Source organism: Equus przewalskii, chromosome 20 (genome assembly GCF_037783145.1).
Source record: "Equus przewalskii isolate Varuska chromosome 20, EquPr2, whole genome shotgun sequence".
In the NCBI taxonomy this organism is placed as follows: Eukaryota; Metazoa; Chordata; class Mammalia; order Perissodactyla; family Equidae; genus Equus; species Equus przewalskii.
In genome coordinates, this window is record NC_091850.1 from 18,938,420 (window position 1) to 18,956,615 (window position 18,196).

At 37.1% G+C, this 18,196-nt stretch overlaps 1 protein-coding gene across 4 annotated transcripts in view; it reads right to left on the minus strand.

The window, feature by feature from the left end:
• Positions 1–18,196, minus strand: part of ITGA1 (integrin subunit alpha 1) — a 148,065-nt gene that overhangs the window by 92,961 nt on the left and 36,908 nt on the right. For 3 of the 4 annotated variants that reach the window (XM_070586895.1, XM_070586894.1, XM_008530872.2), the window contains exon 2: positions 2,321–2,441. In XM_070586895.1, coding sequence (XP_070442996.1) covers positions 2,321–2,441 — 121 coding nt within the window. Of the gene's footprint in view, positions 1–2,320; positions 2,442–2,866; positions 2,886–18,196 lie in introns of those variants that run through there. The other variant, XM_070586896.1, reaches the window with a different exon arrangement.

Here is an 18,196-nt window from a genome sequence, read left to right on the forward strand (position 1 = left end):
ATGTTGTCACAAATGACAAGATTTCTCTCTTTTTTAAGGCTGAATAATATTCTATTGCATGTATATAACATTTCTTTATCCATTCTTCCGTCAATGTACATTTTCTTTCACATCTTGGCTATTGTGAATAATGCTGCAATGAAGATGCAAGTGCAGATATCTCTTTGAGATCCTGATTTCAATTCCTTTGGCTATTTACCCAGAAGTGGAATCGCTGGATCATATGGTAGTTCTATTTTTAATTTTTTTTTTTGAGGAATCTCTATACGATTCTCAGTAGTGGCTGCATCAATTTGCATTCCCACCAACAGTGCACAAATGTTCTCTTTTCTCTATAACCTTGCCAACACTTGTTATCTTTTGGTTTTTTTGGTACTAGTCATGGAAGAATCACTTTTAACTTTATTTTTTATGTGTGTGTTTTTTCATCTATGATAAGAGAGAATTAAAATAGATTTAGTTGTTTAGCCAACAAATAGTCATTGAGTGCATATAATGTTTAAGTCTCCGTGCCAGAGGTTGGGCAATGCATAGGCTTTCAAGTGGGCACCAAAGTCCCTGCTCTATAGACATTTCCCCTAATATGTTAACTTCTCTCTCTTATCTGTTTTCCATTTTGAGGCCTGATTTCTCAGTTTCCCATTTCTCTCCCTTCTGGCGCCTTGAAAGAGATGAACTGGAGAATTAATGGGGTAGAAATCTCACAATAGGATGGGCTCTTATAATAAGGGACAGAAAGAAACTGAAGAGATCAAATGGGTGCAGTAAGGCTCCTAAGAGGAAATAGGACAGCCTTCTTACTCTATTGCACCAAGATTCACTCAGATAATTAAGAACTTCCGATCTCACACTGTCCTAAAATCAGCAAGACGAGATTGGATGAAGAGGAAGCTTACAGGTTTTCCTCATCTCAGAGAATGAAAAGCAGACTTTCATAAAATATTTTAACAATATTTGAGTATCCTTTAAAAAGACAGTTCATTTTAAGTAGGTGATTTAAGTCTTTAAGGCTTTATTTATTATATTCCTCTGTAAAATTTATATAACTATTATTAATTAGTGAAAATTAACTTTTACATGTGTTTTATGTAAAAGTTAAGTTTTTTTAAAAAAAACGTGCTGAGTGTCAGTTTCTTACAGCTTGTGCACAAAGAGAAGCTTGACCGTTTGGCTTACTCAGTGTTATTCTCCCAGAGGTAGAGCTCCCTGAATTGCAGGCATAATGCTTAAAAGTTGGTGTCTAGAGGGATGACTTAAGCCATTTTACCTTAAAAAGGGGGAAGGTAGTGAGACTACGCGATGGAAAGACGGGATTTACAAACTCATACTCTATCATTAGATTTCTCATCTGAGATATTTGTAAGGACAGTAGAAGAGTGAAGCACCCCCACAAATTCCAGTTTACACCTACAATTCAGTACTTGTTCTTAGAAAATATGAGACCTCGAATTCTTAATTTTGCTTGTATTTAGGGGAGTATTACCAAATTAATCAAATCTAAAAGATAAAGCAAAATATTGAAAAACCACATCTTTTCATCTGTGAAATAGAGTGATAGGTCACTGTTTTCCAAGCAGAAATAAATCACTTTTTGTTTATTATTGTAGTTACTAGAAAAATGAGCTTGTTCAGTTTAAGTTATTAAACTGAAGCTAAATTTGACTAACTCTTAGTCCTTTTTTTTTCTACAAGGTCCAATTAAAAAAAAAGACTCACTTACTAAAAATTACGTTAAATATAAAGCAAAAGAGCTCTAATATTTATCTTGTGTAATTTTCAACCAGTTAAGTATGCTTTTAAAATCTACATAAAATGAACTTAACTGATAGTAAAGGGTTAAAAGTGTATAAAAGAAATTCGGCAAGGTTAATTCTAAGTAGTAGATCAAACTCAGTAGGTCAGTAAGACACCAAAAATATAAGCCCAGTATTACACTATAAAAGCAATATTAACCCTTTCAGGACAACATCTGTCTGCCTCCCAGTCTCTCCTGCTGAATTTCAGCTACTCTAAAATGAGAACAATTAAAGAACTCTTGCCAGAATAACATAATTACAGAACAATGAGTATTTTGGATAAGGATCTTCTTTGAGGTCAACCCAGGCTTTAACAGAAATCACTAACCACTTCCTATAACACTGCCAGGGAATTTTTCTTTTTTTACTTTGTCAGTTTCCATTACCAAATGATTAGACTGCATTTTCTACCATAAATGATTCATTCTGTTGAAGTCTCATTCATAAAATAAACTGTAGCCAAATAATATTTTCCATTACCTCGTAAGAAAACTAAATAACAGCAACAAAACCCACTGGCTTACCATTTTCCTTCTTCATTCTCATATTGTTGAACAGTGTATCCAAACATGTCCTCCACTGGGCCGCTGAAAGTCATGGAATTTTTCACATCAACATTGAATGATACACAGAAGCCTAGAACGACTTTAAGAGAGAAAGCAAAGTCCAGTTACACAGAATGAACTAAGATTCCATCATGTTTTGAATTATGGAAAGTATTCTTGAGGTTACCATTGAAATCTGTGCTCTGGTTAAAAAGAGCAAAGATTGAGAACAACAAGAAAGACCTATGATATTAACTGTATTACTGACTGAATATCAAGATAATGACTTTAAAGAACACAAGTACTAAAATTCAAAAAATTCCATAGTATTTTAGTATCTTTACCACTCCCAGACCTAAAGATTTTCGAATGTGTGGGAGAGAGCTGGAAGAAACTCACACTCACATATGACTAATACAGTTGCAGAGAGTTTTCCAGTAGTGAGCCCTACAGCAAACCATAGCCACTAATGAAATGTAAAGAGCTTCATTCTCCCGTTTTGATTACAGAGGTTCTAAGTATTACCATTTAAAGCCTAGAGAGAGGAAGCTTTCTCCTTGCTGTTTCCAAAGGAAAGGTGAGCTGATTGTCTCCACCCAGAGATGGCTTCCTACGCCGGCCTGAGATTTGCTCTGTTTCCCTTTCTGAATCAAGCAGTAGGTGGAAGCTTAGACTAATATACTAAAGTCTCCTTATAGTGTTGTTGTTGGTGATAACAGATGATATATCTAAAGAGTTTACTCGATGCCTGGCACATACTAGATATTCAATGAGGGTTCATTCTCTTCAATTTCCTTATAGTTCAGGTAATGGAAATCCTTTATAAGTAAGATTCTCTGACAAGCATTCTGGATGGTGCCAAATTCTCTCAAATGGATGGTGCCAAATTCCATCTTTGGTACTGGTTTTTAAAGCATACTTGCGAAGTTCCAAAGTATTCCCCTGCTAGATTAACTAAGAATTCTTCCCAAAGAGCACTCCCTTATAAAATCACAGAGCATCATAAGTACATTCAGAAGTGACTAAACTCAGTCTCCTTTGTTAAAACCATGAGGTAGTCACACATAACCCTGAAAAATCCTCTTTCCTTACTCCCTGTAAACTCTTCCATAAATATAGTCTAAAACCAGACTCTAATTCCTTATATGGTCTAATTCATAATCTTCAAATTTTGGTAACAATATTAAGTGCTTCTTTGATGTACAGAATTGTACATAACTTAGAGAAAATTTGTTCTTCAAAAAAAGACATTTATGTACATCTATTTATAAAAAAAGATTCTTATGTATACCTATTTACACAGTCTTCCTTGATCTCCCCACCTGGAAATAATCTTTTAACTACTAAACCCTCATCTTGTATTTTTTTTAAAAAATTGCTCTTAGAAATAATTATTAAATCCTATCTACCTACATTATAGTTATCTGTGTGAGATTTTTCTTCCCTAGATTGGAAAATTCTTAAAAGCGGGGACTCTCTTACTCATCTTTCTTATTCCTTCTCTAGCAAGCTCCTTGCACAGAGATGGGCAAAAATATATTTGCAGAATAAAAGATAACGTTGAAGAGGAAGTGTGTCAGTTGCAGTTCGAGGTGAACTGGCAACTATTTAATCTTAGTTAAGGAAGACTTTATGCAGATGGAAACTCAGATTTTTAAGGAAGCGGAGAGATAAGACTTGGCAGTGAGCAGAAAACGTGTCCCAAGGATTTGGGAGGGTCCTTGCAAGGAATAAGACACAGGACAGGACAAATATGGTTGCAAGATCACAGAGAGATTTGCCTGGCAGGCGTGGAAGATGCAGAAAAAGAATGGATGGGTAGCACAGGTCCATTTATGTACATTTCCTGTTCATTCTTCAAGAGTGATGAAGAGCAGCTGGTTACCATCTTCATAATAGCCTTTCATATATGTGAAGACAGTTTTAAACACTGTTCACTCTCTACTCCAAACTAAATAGTCCATACTCCTACCCTTTCCTCGCAAGTTTATTTATTTATTTTTTGAACACTTTCAACAGATTATTTTCTCATATGAGACACGCAAAATAGTACTTCTACATCAGGATTTCTCAACGGTAGCACTATTGACATTTTGGGTCAGAAAATTCTTTGTTATGAGGGGCTATCCTGTGCATTGTAGGGTGTTTAGCAGCATCTCTGGCCCCTATCCTCATGATGCCAGTAGTGCCCCCTGAGTTGTGAAGATCAAAAATGTCTCCAGACAGTGCCAAATTCCCCTAGGACCAAAATCACTCAAGCTGAAAACCACCGTTCTGTAGCTAAGCACCAGAACACCACCACCAATGATTTTGTGGAAGAAGAAAACCACTGTGGCCTGCAGAGCAGCAGCATCTGCATCACCCAGGAGCTTGTGAGGGATCCAGAATCCCAGGCCCCATCCAGATTTTCTGAATCAATATCTGCAACAAGATACCCAGGAAGTCTGATTCCCGTTAAGGTTTGAGAGGTACAGGTCTGTAATACGGTACCCTTCTTTCATAATATTGATGCAGGCAATAGAATTTACCTAAATTGAAAGTACTCAGCATCCTTTAGACAAAAGGGATATGGGATTATCTTTAATCGGGATCAATTTCACCCCTCTAGAAGAATTTTTCCAGCACTTCATCGTCATTAGCATATGCCCTCTCAAAGGCCATTCATGGTACCCCTCAATGTAAGACCAAGAACTTTTGGTTTCCTTTTTGGGCTTGTTTGTTTATTCTACTTGTTGTGTGGAATGTCCGGGGGTGTGTGCTGTACTTTTTTCATTTCCTGTCCTCAGAATTCTACAGGCAATTTGCCCAAAGTGATTGTAAATCAGCCTCTTTCATGTTTGTTAAGGCACCAAGGAGCCCAAATCCCAGGAGATGACATACAAAAAATAGTTTACATCTTGTTATTTTGATTTAAAGGAGTGCATAAACAGTAAAAGAAGCTTCTCATAACTTTTAGTTCAATGTTCATTTTTTTAATACTAAGTTGTCTTGGAACTTTATGTACCAGAAGCAAAGCAAAATCACAGTTATTCTTAATCAAAGCCAAAAAACAACAACAAAAAACTGAGGTGGCTTAAAGAGCCATACAGGATGAAAATAATAGGAAATAAAACACAGACAATAGTCAGATGTCAAAGTAAACTCTGATTTCATGTGTACCACCAAAAGATATTGTTCCCTTAATAATATCAACAATATTGTGTTCTTACTATGTATTACTCCTCACACACCCCTTCTCATTTAATTTGCCAACAAACCTACAATTAAATACCATTATTATCACTACTGTGCAGATGAGGAGAAGGAGGCTCAGGATGGCAGAATTTGCCCACATTTCCCCAGGATTCCCAAATCATTCACACTGATTCAATTTTTATACCTTAGCCCTAAAACTGGGAAGGGCTGGGAGAAGGTCTCGTGAGGATGGGTTTAGAAGAGAAGCCACTATGAGTCCGTGTAATTCGATCTCCTAAGAAGCCAACTTAGGGAGGACGCTCTGCAACAGTAGCCATGGCTGGGAGGATGTTGGGAATGAGGCAGAAGATTGGAGTAAGAGAGAAGCCATGGATACAGAGCTCTAGACAAAGCTACGTGAAGGACTTCAGCTAAAACATATATGTTTAAGAAGAAAAGAAGTGAAAAAGCTTGCTTTCCTCCAAACATATGTTATGCATCTTAGGGCCGAAAACTGAGGAGGAAGATGAGATTGTCTCTTTTGAATGTATCTCTTGTGAAAGAGATCATTTGATGCAATTTGCTTACCACAGGATGGCATTTGATGTGTAAGACAGCTAACTGAGAGAGAGAAAGAGAGAGGGAGAACTAGCCTGTAGTCGTGCAGTGTTTTCTGCTTACCAACATTTCGCTGCTTACAAACATTTTCATATAAATAATGGTATTGAGCTAGTCGATAAACTGTGGAGGTTATGCAGGACAGCAATCATTACTCTCTTTTTGTGTGTTAGGAAACTGGAGCTCAGAAGGGTTAAGTGATTTGTCCAAGACCAAGGTCTGTAAGTGGCAGAGAATGGACTTCCACATTGGTCTTCTGGGGTCAAATCATAGACTTTTTGTGACTACAGAGCTATTGGGTTGGTCACGTTAATAAAAATAAAAATAACAACCCAGCTCAGCACAACCCTCAAATGGCCCATGAGAGCTCTTCATCATCTCGTAGCTTTGGAGTATTTGAGGGTAGGCCTGGCAGGAAAGGCTGAATGAAGGGGGCAAAGTCTGGGCATCTCCAGAGGGCACTGACTCTCCAGTAGAAGGAAGGCCTCCTTCTTCCACATATCCTCTGAGTTCCAAGAAAAGTTACTGCAGCCTGTTTAATTGTTTACTTCTTAATGAAGAGTCTGTTTTTCACAGAGGTCCAGAAATTCTGATCTAGTAATATTCAGACTGGAGTATTTAATAGCCAATGGAATTTTGAATATTTTAAGTTCCAAGCCCAATGCAAGAGACTATCAAATAAATGGTGACTAGGGATACACATTAAAATGCTATTGCAGCCAAGACATGGAAGCAACCCAAGTGTCCATCAGATGAATGGATAGAGAAGATGTGGTATACATATACAATGGTATAGTACTCAGTCATAAAAAAAGACAAAATTGTGCCATTTGCAACAACATGCATGGACCTTGAGGGTATTATACTAAGTGAAATAAGTCAGACAGAGAAAGACAAATACCCTATGATTTCACTCATATGTGGGAGATAAACAAACACATAGATTAGGAGAACAGACTAGTAGTTACCAGAAGGGAAGGGGGCTGCGGGAGGGCAAAAGGGGTAAAGAGGCACATGTGTATGGTGACGGATGAAAACTAGGCTATTGGTGGTGAACACGATGCAGTCTATACAGAAACTGATATCTAATAACGTACACCTGAAATTTATACAGTGCTATAAACCAATACGACCTCAGTAAAACAATTTTTAAAAAATGTTATTGCTTTCTTTCAATAACTTCCTATACATTGATCCCATCTAGAAATAATAGGAGAAATGATGCAGTTAACATTATTTCTATTATTTTTAATATAAAGAGTGAAATGATGTCACAATATTAAGATAGGAAATAATAATTGTCTTATCATAGTTCATTAATGATTTTTAGAGAAAATTCTTTGGTAGTGTAGAAAGATGGTGATGTTTAGAGATATATGAACTTGGGCTTAAACCTAGCCCTTTCACTTATATTATTTATTTAGTTATTCATATTTATTCAACTACTCCACAAATCTGAATCAAGTCTTTATTTTGGGTTGGATATATGCTAGGCCCTGGAGATACAGTCACAAGAAGATGGTGCTCCTGCTTTCACAACTTTTACAGCCTTGCTCAGAAAACTACAGCAAGTGATTTAACCTCTATGAGCCTCAGTATATCATATTTAAAATGACCTTATAAATGCCTGCCAGGTATTGGTTGCTGTGAGAAACACAAATTATGCATGTAGCCATAGAGAATGCTCAATAAATGAGCTAACTGTGTTCGTAGGTAAAATCCAAGGTCAGTTTACCATCTGGCAGTTGACTTTTCTTCTGGAAAAGGATTTCCACCCTATTCTGGTGACCTTGTATCTTGAACAGAGGTACAGATGCATCATATCAGTGAGGCAGGACAGTGGATTCATTGACTCATTTCCACAGCAAGTTTCCTGTTTCTACATCTGGCTGGAATGATATGTGTAAAGAACATCTGAGATGAGGGTATCAGGCCGTCCAAGGAAGAGCTAGCCGAGGAGGAGTGCAGGTGATCCCTGTCCTTGCAGTTAGATCCCGTGGACTCTCATCGCAGTCCCTCCAGAGGTAGTGCACATTTATGATACCACCCAGGTTCTGAGCCAACAGCAAGTCGAGGCTCCCTCCCTTCAGTGGCAACCTACTCCAGTATAACCTACTTCAAAGACCACAAATCTATTCCAAGGACAGGAGGAGCCTGCAGCGACTCTTCTGACAGAGTCAGGCCATACTAATTGAGTACCATCTTGACCCACCTGAGAATCAGCACACCTAGGCAGTGCACCCTCTGTGGTGCAGAGAGGCAGAGCCCTCGTACTCCCCAAATCTGGGTGCTGGTCCATCCTGTGTACCTCTTCCCTCTTACTGTACCAAAGCCTCCTGGTGGAAAGTGTTCATCCACCTTGGCTCCATTGGATATAAACCCCTAAAGTCATACATGCTTACTATAACTAATGACGTGATACATTAAGTATCTTACATAACTCCAAATTTACTTTTTTTCCTCCTTAAATTCAGATAAAATGTATTCAACTTTGAGGCACTCCAGGGAGTTAGAAGAAAAACGTTTAAACGATAAGAGTTGGTGAAAGGTGGAAGCGCTTTTCCTCACCTTGTCATATATAATGAGACATCTTCAGAATACCAGTGCTGTGGATCTGAAATCTCAGTTAGTTTAATTACTCTTAATGGACTGAGTGATCTCAATTTTGGTTTACTTGCTTGCCTTAAAAGATAAAATCTGATCAACGGTATAACCGAATCTGTCCAAAAACGTTATAGTGCTTCATCATTCTAGCTGATTTGAAATCTGAGACGATTATTTTCACAGCATTGCAATCTTGAGAAGGAGGGGCCAAAGAGCTCCAGTGGTGAAGACACAGGAAATAAAAGTAGAATGAAAATAAGACAATATTAGAGGCTTGAGCAAGAGGACAGAATCAACAGTAGCATTTGGAAAACACATGATAATCTCAAAAACAGGTAATCTCTATTTCCTGGAAAATATACCATCTCCAACTCAGTGTCTCCTTCAAACAATCGCAACTTCCCTATACAGTTATGTAAGGAAACAACTGGCTCAATTAATCTCACCATTCAAAGTTCTTTCATCAGAAATGATGTAACATGTCAGCAAGATATTTACCTCCGTCAGCATGTCCAGGAAAGCCAATCCAAACAAACACCTCGGTGTTCAAACATTTTCCCAGTTTCATCCTGGCAAGCTGCTGTTTAACTTCAGCTTGCTGTAGTGAAAGAATTGTTCTGACTTTTAGTGTTAACGTCCTGTGGGCCCCCAGTTATTACAAATGGCATTTGAACTTCAAAGCGAGTGTGTGTATATATGTGTATCTGTATACGGCTGGTGGGAAGGAGGCAAAGAGGCCTAATTCTTGGCACACAGTAGGTGTTTAATACAAGTTTATTAAGTAGAACATGGTGGAATAAACAGAGAAATGAAGATTTCTACCAGAAAGGTCATTCTGGCTGTAAGAACTCATCCCCTTTCGTAAGTGCTGCCCAGAATATTAAACTCCGATAGAGTGTTTCCCAAACATCCTTTGTTAAAAATCCCCCTTTTAAATTTTTCTATATAAGTTTGTTCTTCCACAGTGTTTATTTTCCTTTGTAGTATCTACAGACATCTGCTCTTTTCCCATATCCTCCCACCACAAATAATTGCCTGCTCTGCCAGCTATTCTCAGACTGTCCCTTTTCCTGAAATTCTTCAACAGTCTCAGAACCCAATGCCTGAACCCTGTCAGCATCATCTTCTGGCTCTGTGTTTTATGGGATAAAAAAGCTGCAGAACCTTAGGGGTCCCTGAACCCTGCTGTGGGAAACACAACTTGTGTGTTTGTGCAAGCAACATGAGCACAGAACTCTGTTCTCCAGCTGCCCTGGCATCCTGAGAGCTGAACTCATTCATTTCTGTGACTACCCAGCATGGACTGCTGCATATGGAAAGCTGTACGACACTTCACACCAGAGCAGGATTGCATCCTATTCAAGTATTTACCCAGATATACGAGATACGGAGTCTTTGGATGTGTAGGAATCTGCATGAAAGTTGTACTTTCTTTAATGAGAATTTTTCAATGAATTTTATTAATTTACAGATAATTTCTTCTCGGTGAGACAATAAGACTTTGCCAATTTTAAGGTTACTTTTGTTAGTATGCACAACAGGTACTTTTGAGGGCCAGGAAAGCAAATAGGTAGTTTGCACTGTAAAATAAATGATTTTCAATTTACCTAAAGCTTTTTCTGGCAATTTCAAATTCCAGGCACTAAGAATCCATCATTGATTCTCCTCTACCATTTCATAGGACAGTTTTTCTAGATGGCTTGAGTGTCGGCTTGTGAAGGCCATACACAAGTCCAAGTGTGTGAGACATGGTTACCTCTTCAGATACTGTCTGAAGTGGTACCCATTGCTTCCCTGGGACAGTGAGCTTATCCTACTTTTTTGTTTGTTTGTTTGCTTATGTATTTAATAACTCCAGTGGAAATTAGGAAATTGAAAATCACTCATATCACTGTGCATACTACCTGTTTGCTTTCCGGACCCATGAAACTACTTGTTGGGCATACTAGCAAAAACAGCCTTAGGACTGGAAATGTGTTATTGGCTCATATATATCACTGAGAAGAAATTATGTGTAAATTAATAAAATGCATTGAAAAGAATCTATTAATAAAGGTACAACTTTTTATTCAGGTTCTTTTTTCTAAGGTATCAATGGACAGAATGCATATGGTAGCTGGGTAAGATTTGACTCTGAGATTGAACGAAGAACATCTCAAAAATGTGAAAAAATGATTATCCAGTTACCTAATGTACAAATAGTACAAAAAGAGCCAAAAGCCATTCTCTCTTTATTGTACAATTTGGAGTTTGGAGCTAAAATTATTGAAGTGAAAATATGTTTCAACATGACACAAAAAATAAAATAGAAATGAACAGAAAAGAATAATAAGAAATTTTCAAATATACATATTTCTTGAAAGCACTTATTTAGATTGTTGAAATTTGAGAAGTAAAGGTTCAAAGCTTTTTAAAAATATGATCATTCATACTACAATATGGTATCACCTATAAAATCTAACAGACATTCCTCACTTAGTGAAATTCCAACATGTGAAAAAAAATCAGTTAAATTTAGTTGAGATTATTCAGATTGGAAGTAATTATTGGCATTTTCATCAGCTATAATATTCTTTAAAAGAGAGAGTATGCCTAGACTTTTAAAAATGTTTTGATTTTTATGCAAGCTTTTAAGAACAGAATCAACACATAAAATGAAGTCTACCTAATTTCGTTTTGCCAAGGACCACAAAAGGGCATTTGATTTGGCTTGCCTTAATCTCTCATTTTTTTATTTGCCATATTGCTCAGAAGCAGGAGGCAGAGTATACAGATTTATAATATTCCTTTTTTGATGGAATATGGTTATGTAAATACTTTCTGGTTTGACTGGTCAAACATTAACATAAATAAAGAGCCTGATGAAGCTAAGTGACAAAATGAAATACTGTGCAAACTCCAACAGTAGACCCCAACCAAAACAAAATCTACAAGAAATTGATTGCTCATTCTATAGTTACCCAGGAGCTTTAACCGACGATTTCAAATTCCAGACACCAGGAGATGCCACTATTGATTCTCCTATGCCATTTAGCAGACTAATTCTTCTGAATGGCTCAGTTCTGCCCCTAATACTACATACACTACCACTTAAGCTAAAATGATTCTGTATAATTTTTCTCCTTGCCTAGCTACTTATTACAGCAATTTTCCATTATATCATTCACTACCAGACATTCTTTTCATTCAAAAGTTTTTGGTACCTCTTCTCAATTTAAAACTTGTCCAGTCTATCAAGAGGAAATAATGTAAGCCAAACGAATATAACTTGTTATTCACCTGAAAAAAACTGGAAAATAAATCAGAAAGTATTTTAAAGGACATTGGGGTTTGTTTATAAGATACGAAGAACACTCTCAGTAGCCTGGAATGCTGAAATATTTCAGAGGGCAAGGTCAGTAGAATGCTTGTTTTCTCTTCAGGGGAAAGAGATAACTTTTTGATGCTTTCTTTTCTGTTTTCAGATAGCTCTAAACTTTGTTTTCTTAGCTATAATTGTTGTTGCTAAGACCATGATGATATTTTAGCACTTAGAACATTGGTTTTTCAGTAACATGCTTGGATCCAAACTCTATTCCTATCTAGTAGCATCATCTTTTACATTCTTTCCACTAGTCTAACAGGGTATCTTGAAATTGAAGTAAACAAAGATGTTATAGTCAATATCCCCCAGAACTGGCAACCAATATTTTCCTTAAATGGAAGTATTCTGGTGCTTAGAATCACACCAGTGACTAAGTACTTGTTATATACAAGAATCTTAAAATTCAGGTAGAAGTTACTTCTGGACTGGGGGAAAGGTAAGGAAGAGAATAGGATCCAAAAGGAGATAAAAATGTGGCTTTAACTTTATATGTTTTTAGAGGAAAACGCTTACTTCACATTCCTGATGTTTCCCCCGACGTGGAGAGAGCTTCACAATTTTTTTTCCTATTTCCATAACTTTTAACAAAGAAATTAGAACAAACATGATGCCACTCTTGTTTCTTAGAGCTGCAAGGAGGCACAAAATAAAAGAATTTGAGTGGATGGTATTAATTATCTTTACCCATTTCCTATTTTCTACAATCTCAAGACTTTCAGTGACATTGAGAGTAAGGGGTGGGGGTCAGCAGCAGAAGATATAAGGAGGCATGATTGGGATAAGGGGGATATGTGGTAACTTCAGAGGCAGGCAACGTGAGCAAGAGCATGGTGGAGCTCTGGCCAAGTGTGGTTTGCACGGGAACTGCCTCTCGTATTCGCTCTCTGGTGAAAAATCACCGAGGGTCAGCCTGGAAGGGCCAAAAAAGCCAAAGATTTTGGAAATGAAATGAACACTCTGATTGGCCAACATTTACTATTTGCTTAAACAAATATTCTGGCCTGAAAAGGTACTGATTGCCAGAATTTTCACTAGTTTATTTCCATAATTTTCTCACTTCTTGTCCACAGTCTTATTTCATATCCTAGGACTGTTGTATTTATATGGATGGATCATTGTTTCTTCAGAGAACTGCAGATAATCCTCACCGTGGAACCGAGAGTTACATTAAGAAAGAGACACGTGTGCTGCTGCAGGAGCTGATAATCCCCTACTCTGTCTGGGAGAAGTTTAGCTAAGAAATATGGAAGTCAGTCAAGTAACATTTACTGACTTTCCATTGGCCATCTTTATTTCATGAACACTAGACACTCAGGGAAGATGTAAAAGAAAGAGGCCATCATTCAATTTAGAACTGCCCAGCATGCTAGAGGTGGCTTGAACATCTACTTCTGAGAATATAAACATCTAAATATGGAAGAAAAAATGCCAAAGAGTTCTACAATTATGAACAAAGTTAAACAGGATATAGCAAGATTATGGAAGATGAATGAGAATGCATATTTGACAATTTTCCTCAAGTATTGCAACTTTAGAAAGCTTGCTGAACTCATCATTGCTCACCATTCCATGTATTCTTGCAACCTTCTGATCTTAAATTATTATTTGGATCTGGGGCTGGCCCCGTGGCCGAGCGGTTAAGTTCGCGCGCTCCGCTGCAGGCGGCCCAGTGTTTCGTTGGTTCGAATCCTGGGCGCGGACATGACACTGCTCATCAAACCACGCTGAGGCAGCGTCCCACATGCCACAACTAGAAGGACCCACAACAAAGAATATACAACTATGTACCGGGGGGCTTTGGGGAGAAAAAGGAAAAAATAAAATCTTAAAAAAAAAAAAAAAAAAAAAAAATTATTATTTGGATCTTTAAAGGGGCAGAAACTAGCACAACCGAATCAATAACAACAACAAAGACTGCACACTGTGCCATCAATGGAATCTACACATTTCCTCAGAAGGGTTTATTGTATTAAAACACACATGCATAAATGCCTGTCTATAAATTCATCGACTTATCTTCCATTCTGTTGTCAGAAATGTATTTTTTAAAAACACATATCTGGTTATAATACTGTCTTATTCTTGGGTGGCTCTCCAGAGGCCAATACACGTTGTCCCGCTCCCTCAATAACAGTTTAAACTAATTAAAATGAGACCTCATTCCACTTTTCTAATCCCATTTACCACTTCTGGTTAAGAATATCAAGTTACGGCCAGTCTTTAATATTTGCAGTCCCCCAAACATCCTGAATTCTCAGCTGAATCACTTCTTAGCCTGATGAAGTTCCATCCCTCTTTCAAAGTCTGTTTCAAGATCACCTTCCCCAACTGCCCCCACTGATAATCATTCTTCCTCTATGTTCCCATAGAACCTTTACATATTTATCCCACAGGACATATTATATTATCTTACAGATAATCAACTTACAGTTGGACTATAACCTAACTTACAGTTAGGAACTCATGTTCTCATCCTCAATGGCTAGCACAATTTCTGGATATGACAAAGATGGTGTGTTGACTCTAAATATCCATTTCTTACTTTTATTTAGCAATAAAACTATTTTATGCAGGGCAGCAGTACACTTGGCTAAAAGACAACTTGGTGCTATGTTATCCATTAAGGTGAGGCCTTAATCCCATAAGACTGGTATCCTGATAAGAAGAGGAAGAGACACCAGAGATTCTCTCTCCACACACATACGCAGAGAAAAGGCCACGTGAGGACACAATGAGAAGGTGACCGTCTACAAGTCAGGAAGGGAGACATCAGGAGAAAAGGGAAGGACAGAAAAAGAAACCAAGGTTGGCAGAAACCAACCACGATGGCACCTGGATCTTGGACTTTTAGCCTGCAGAACTAGGAGAAAATAAATTTCTGTTGTTTAAGCCAGTTTGTGGTATTCTGTCATGGCAATCTGAGCAGAATAATATAAGCTCCAACTGCCACGCTAGACTATGAGGTGAACTTGAATGGAAATGGTGTGCTAAAATGGTGGAGTAGAAACACAGAAGAAGTAGCATAGGATTTTGATGACAATAAAGCCACCACACTAGCAATGAACTACCTTCATATGGACTTCTTTTATGTTATATCTTATTCTGCATTGTTCCATATTACTTAAGTTACTTAAAGTCACAGTTTCGTTCGTTTCTGGGAAACCTAATCTTAACAGATTTGATGATTCCTTCTTAGTTTTCTCCCCCAAAAGCTATTAAAAAGATTTTTAAAAATCCCAAAAAACAGAGAATAAAAGAGAAAAAGGAACTGTGCCTGCTCTGTAAGTAAATTACAAGCATTTAAATAAATGTCTATATGTGACAACATTACAAATATGGTATTTTCACTCAGCACACACTAACAAAAGTCCACCATGTGCAAGGCAAGATGGAAGAGTTAGGGGTGATTAGAAGGTGAAAAAAACATTAGCCCTGCCCTTAAAGAGCTTTAGTTAATGTGAGATGGAAGGCATAATCGAATAACTAATCTATGAGGCTGAAAAAAAACCAAACCTCAAGGGCCATAAGTGATTACTACAATCAGAATTATTGTAATTTGGATGCCAATTTTATCAATCCTAACACTCCTAATTTTTTCTTTCCTATTTAATCATTGAAAAGGTCTGTGCTTTCTAAAAGACAGTTGGGAATAGATATCTCGGGACTTCACTTGGGTAATCCTTTATGCATTCTGAAAAAGTGTGGCATCTCTTTTAGTTAATTAGGCAGGTGATTAAATATGTAAAAACTTCCCGACAGGACTCTACATTTCAAGTTGGCAAATGCTTTCGGAATTTTCTGTCTGTGCTAGAAGCATTGCCAGAAGAACTCACACACGTTCACGGCTAGGTCAGGTTCAAAGTTGAAGTCTTCCATTGTGCAACGTAAGAATAATTCATTCAAATATCAGCGAAAAGGCAGGATGGTGGTGATGTCACCACAGAATAATTGCAGCTTTGTGTCAGCCTGGTCTTATTAGGAGGGCAGAGCTGAACGAGGCACCAGCTTGCCCATCCACAAACTGACACCCCTCCTGAAGTCTGGAGTGAAAAACTGCTAGTGTGAGTGATTCTATTGTACGTCAGTTATTTCACAGCCAAGCCCTGAAGGATATTTTTCCTTCATGTCTTGAGTGTAACTACTATTCCATATTATGATGAAAGATCAGTAATATAATTTGTGTGGACACTTTATAAAATACTTGGCCTTTTACTACTTTAGAGACATAAAAAGAGCTTTGTGAAAAATTTCAAAACTTAAGTTTCCTTAATTTTTAACCTTTTACCAACAAGTAATGATTTTCTGGATGAGCTCCAATCAACTTAAAAATGACTGTATATAGATTTTTAAAATACCCATCAAAGTAAGGAAAAGTTTTTTTTTTTTTAAAGATAAACTCCTGGTGAATAATTAGGACTTATTTAAAAGCTTCACACAATCCTGTATATGAAAGCTTTCAAAATTTATCTTTGAAGACATGTTTTATAGTGGGGACAGTTGGAGAATGTGGTGAATCAAAGCCCTGTCATCTATTTCTTAACAGATAGCACTATCCAAGAAGGAAAAAAGATTCCAGAACAGCACTAGGGTCCAGAAAACGGGCTTCTAAGCTTTCAGTCTTCTGAATAAGGCCATTGTCTGAATTCTTAAATTCGTATGTTCTCATATGAAAACAGCTTTTCACAGAACTACTACACCCTGTCAGCTTTTTTATATTTAGGAACCCAAATAACTTTTAATATATTGGGTCAAATGTCATTCTTGAGAAGAAAGGATTACTTCATTTACATAATTATTTAACTGATGCATGCAATGAGACCCCAACAAAGTTGGTCATAAGCTACACGTTATAGTAAAATACAAAGGTGCTGGGGCTGTGTGTCAAGTAGAATATTGCTTTTAGGACCTGAATCCTCAGCCAATTGTAAACCAGACCAAAGTTGAAGATCACAATGGTCAAAAGGCCTAAATCTCAACATTATTGATGATTTAAGGACAAAAGCAAAAAAACAAGAGTGCACAATGGGTAACAGTGTGAACATAAAAAAATATGCTTTCTAGACATTTTAATAGAGTCCTGTATTTGGCAATACCAAAAAACAAACTACATAGTATCTTAAAAGGTATTCTCTCTATACGTGAATATGGTCCTGTTCTCATTAGCTTCCTCTCAAAAAAGAAAAAAATAAAACCACATCAATGTCCCTTGAAAACCTTATTTGAAAATTCTTTTCAGAATCACAATCAGTGAAGACATTTTTCAAAAACTGAGTTTTAAGAATTTCTCCTTTATAAGATGGCAAGTTTGTGCAATTTTCTCCCTCCCCAACCTACAGATCTTCTGACTCAGAAACTCAGATTATCACACTTTTCTAAAATTACCATTTCTTAAAATCATTTTTCTTAAATTAAAATATTTTTCTAAAATTGTTTACCATTTCTTTTCTTCAAACTCTTTTTTAAAAATATTAAAGCATATATTTAGTGTAGTAGGATGAATTATGTCCCCTCACAAGATGTCCAAAGTCCCAACCCATGGTATCTGTGAATGTGACCTTATTTGGAAACAGGATTTTTGCAGATGTAATTAAGTGAAGAATCATGAGATGAGATTGTCCTGTATTTAGTGTGGGCCTAAATGACTGCTATCCTTATAAGAGAAAGAAGAGGGAGATTTGAGACACCTAGAAAAGGAAACACAGGGAAGGCCACGTGAAGACAGAGGTAGAGACTGGAAAGATGTACTACAATCATGGAATGCTAAGGAATTCCAGAAGCCACCAGAAACTGGAAAAGGCAAGGAAAGATTCTCCTCTAGAACCTTTGGAGGGAGTACAGCTCTGCCAAAATTTTGATTTTTGGACTACTGGCCTCCAACTGTGAGAGAATACATTTCCGGGTTTTTTTCCCCACATTTTTTTTCCTTTCCAGTTTTATTGAGATATAATTGACATACAGCACTGTAAAAGTTTAAGGTGTACAGCACAATGATTTGACTTACATACATCATGAAATGATTAGCAAAGTAAATTTAGCTAATATCCATCATCTTGTATATATGCAAAAAAAAGAAAAGGAAAAAAATATTTTTTTCC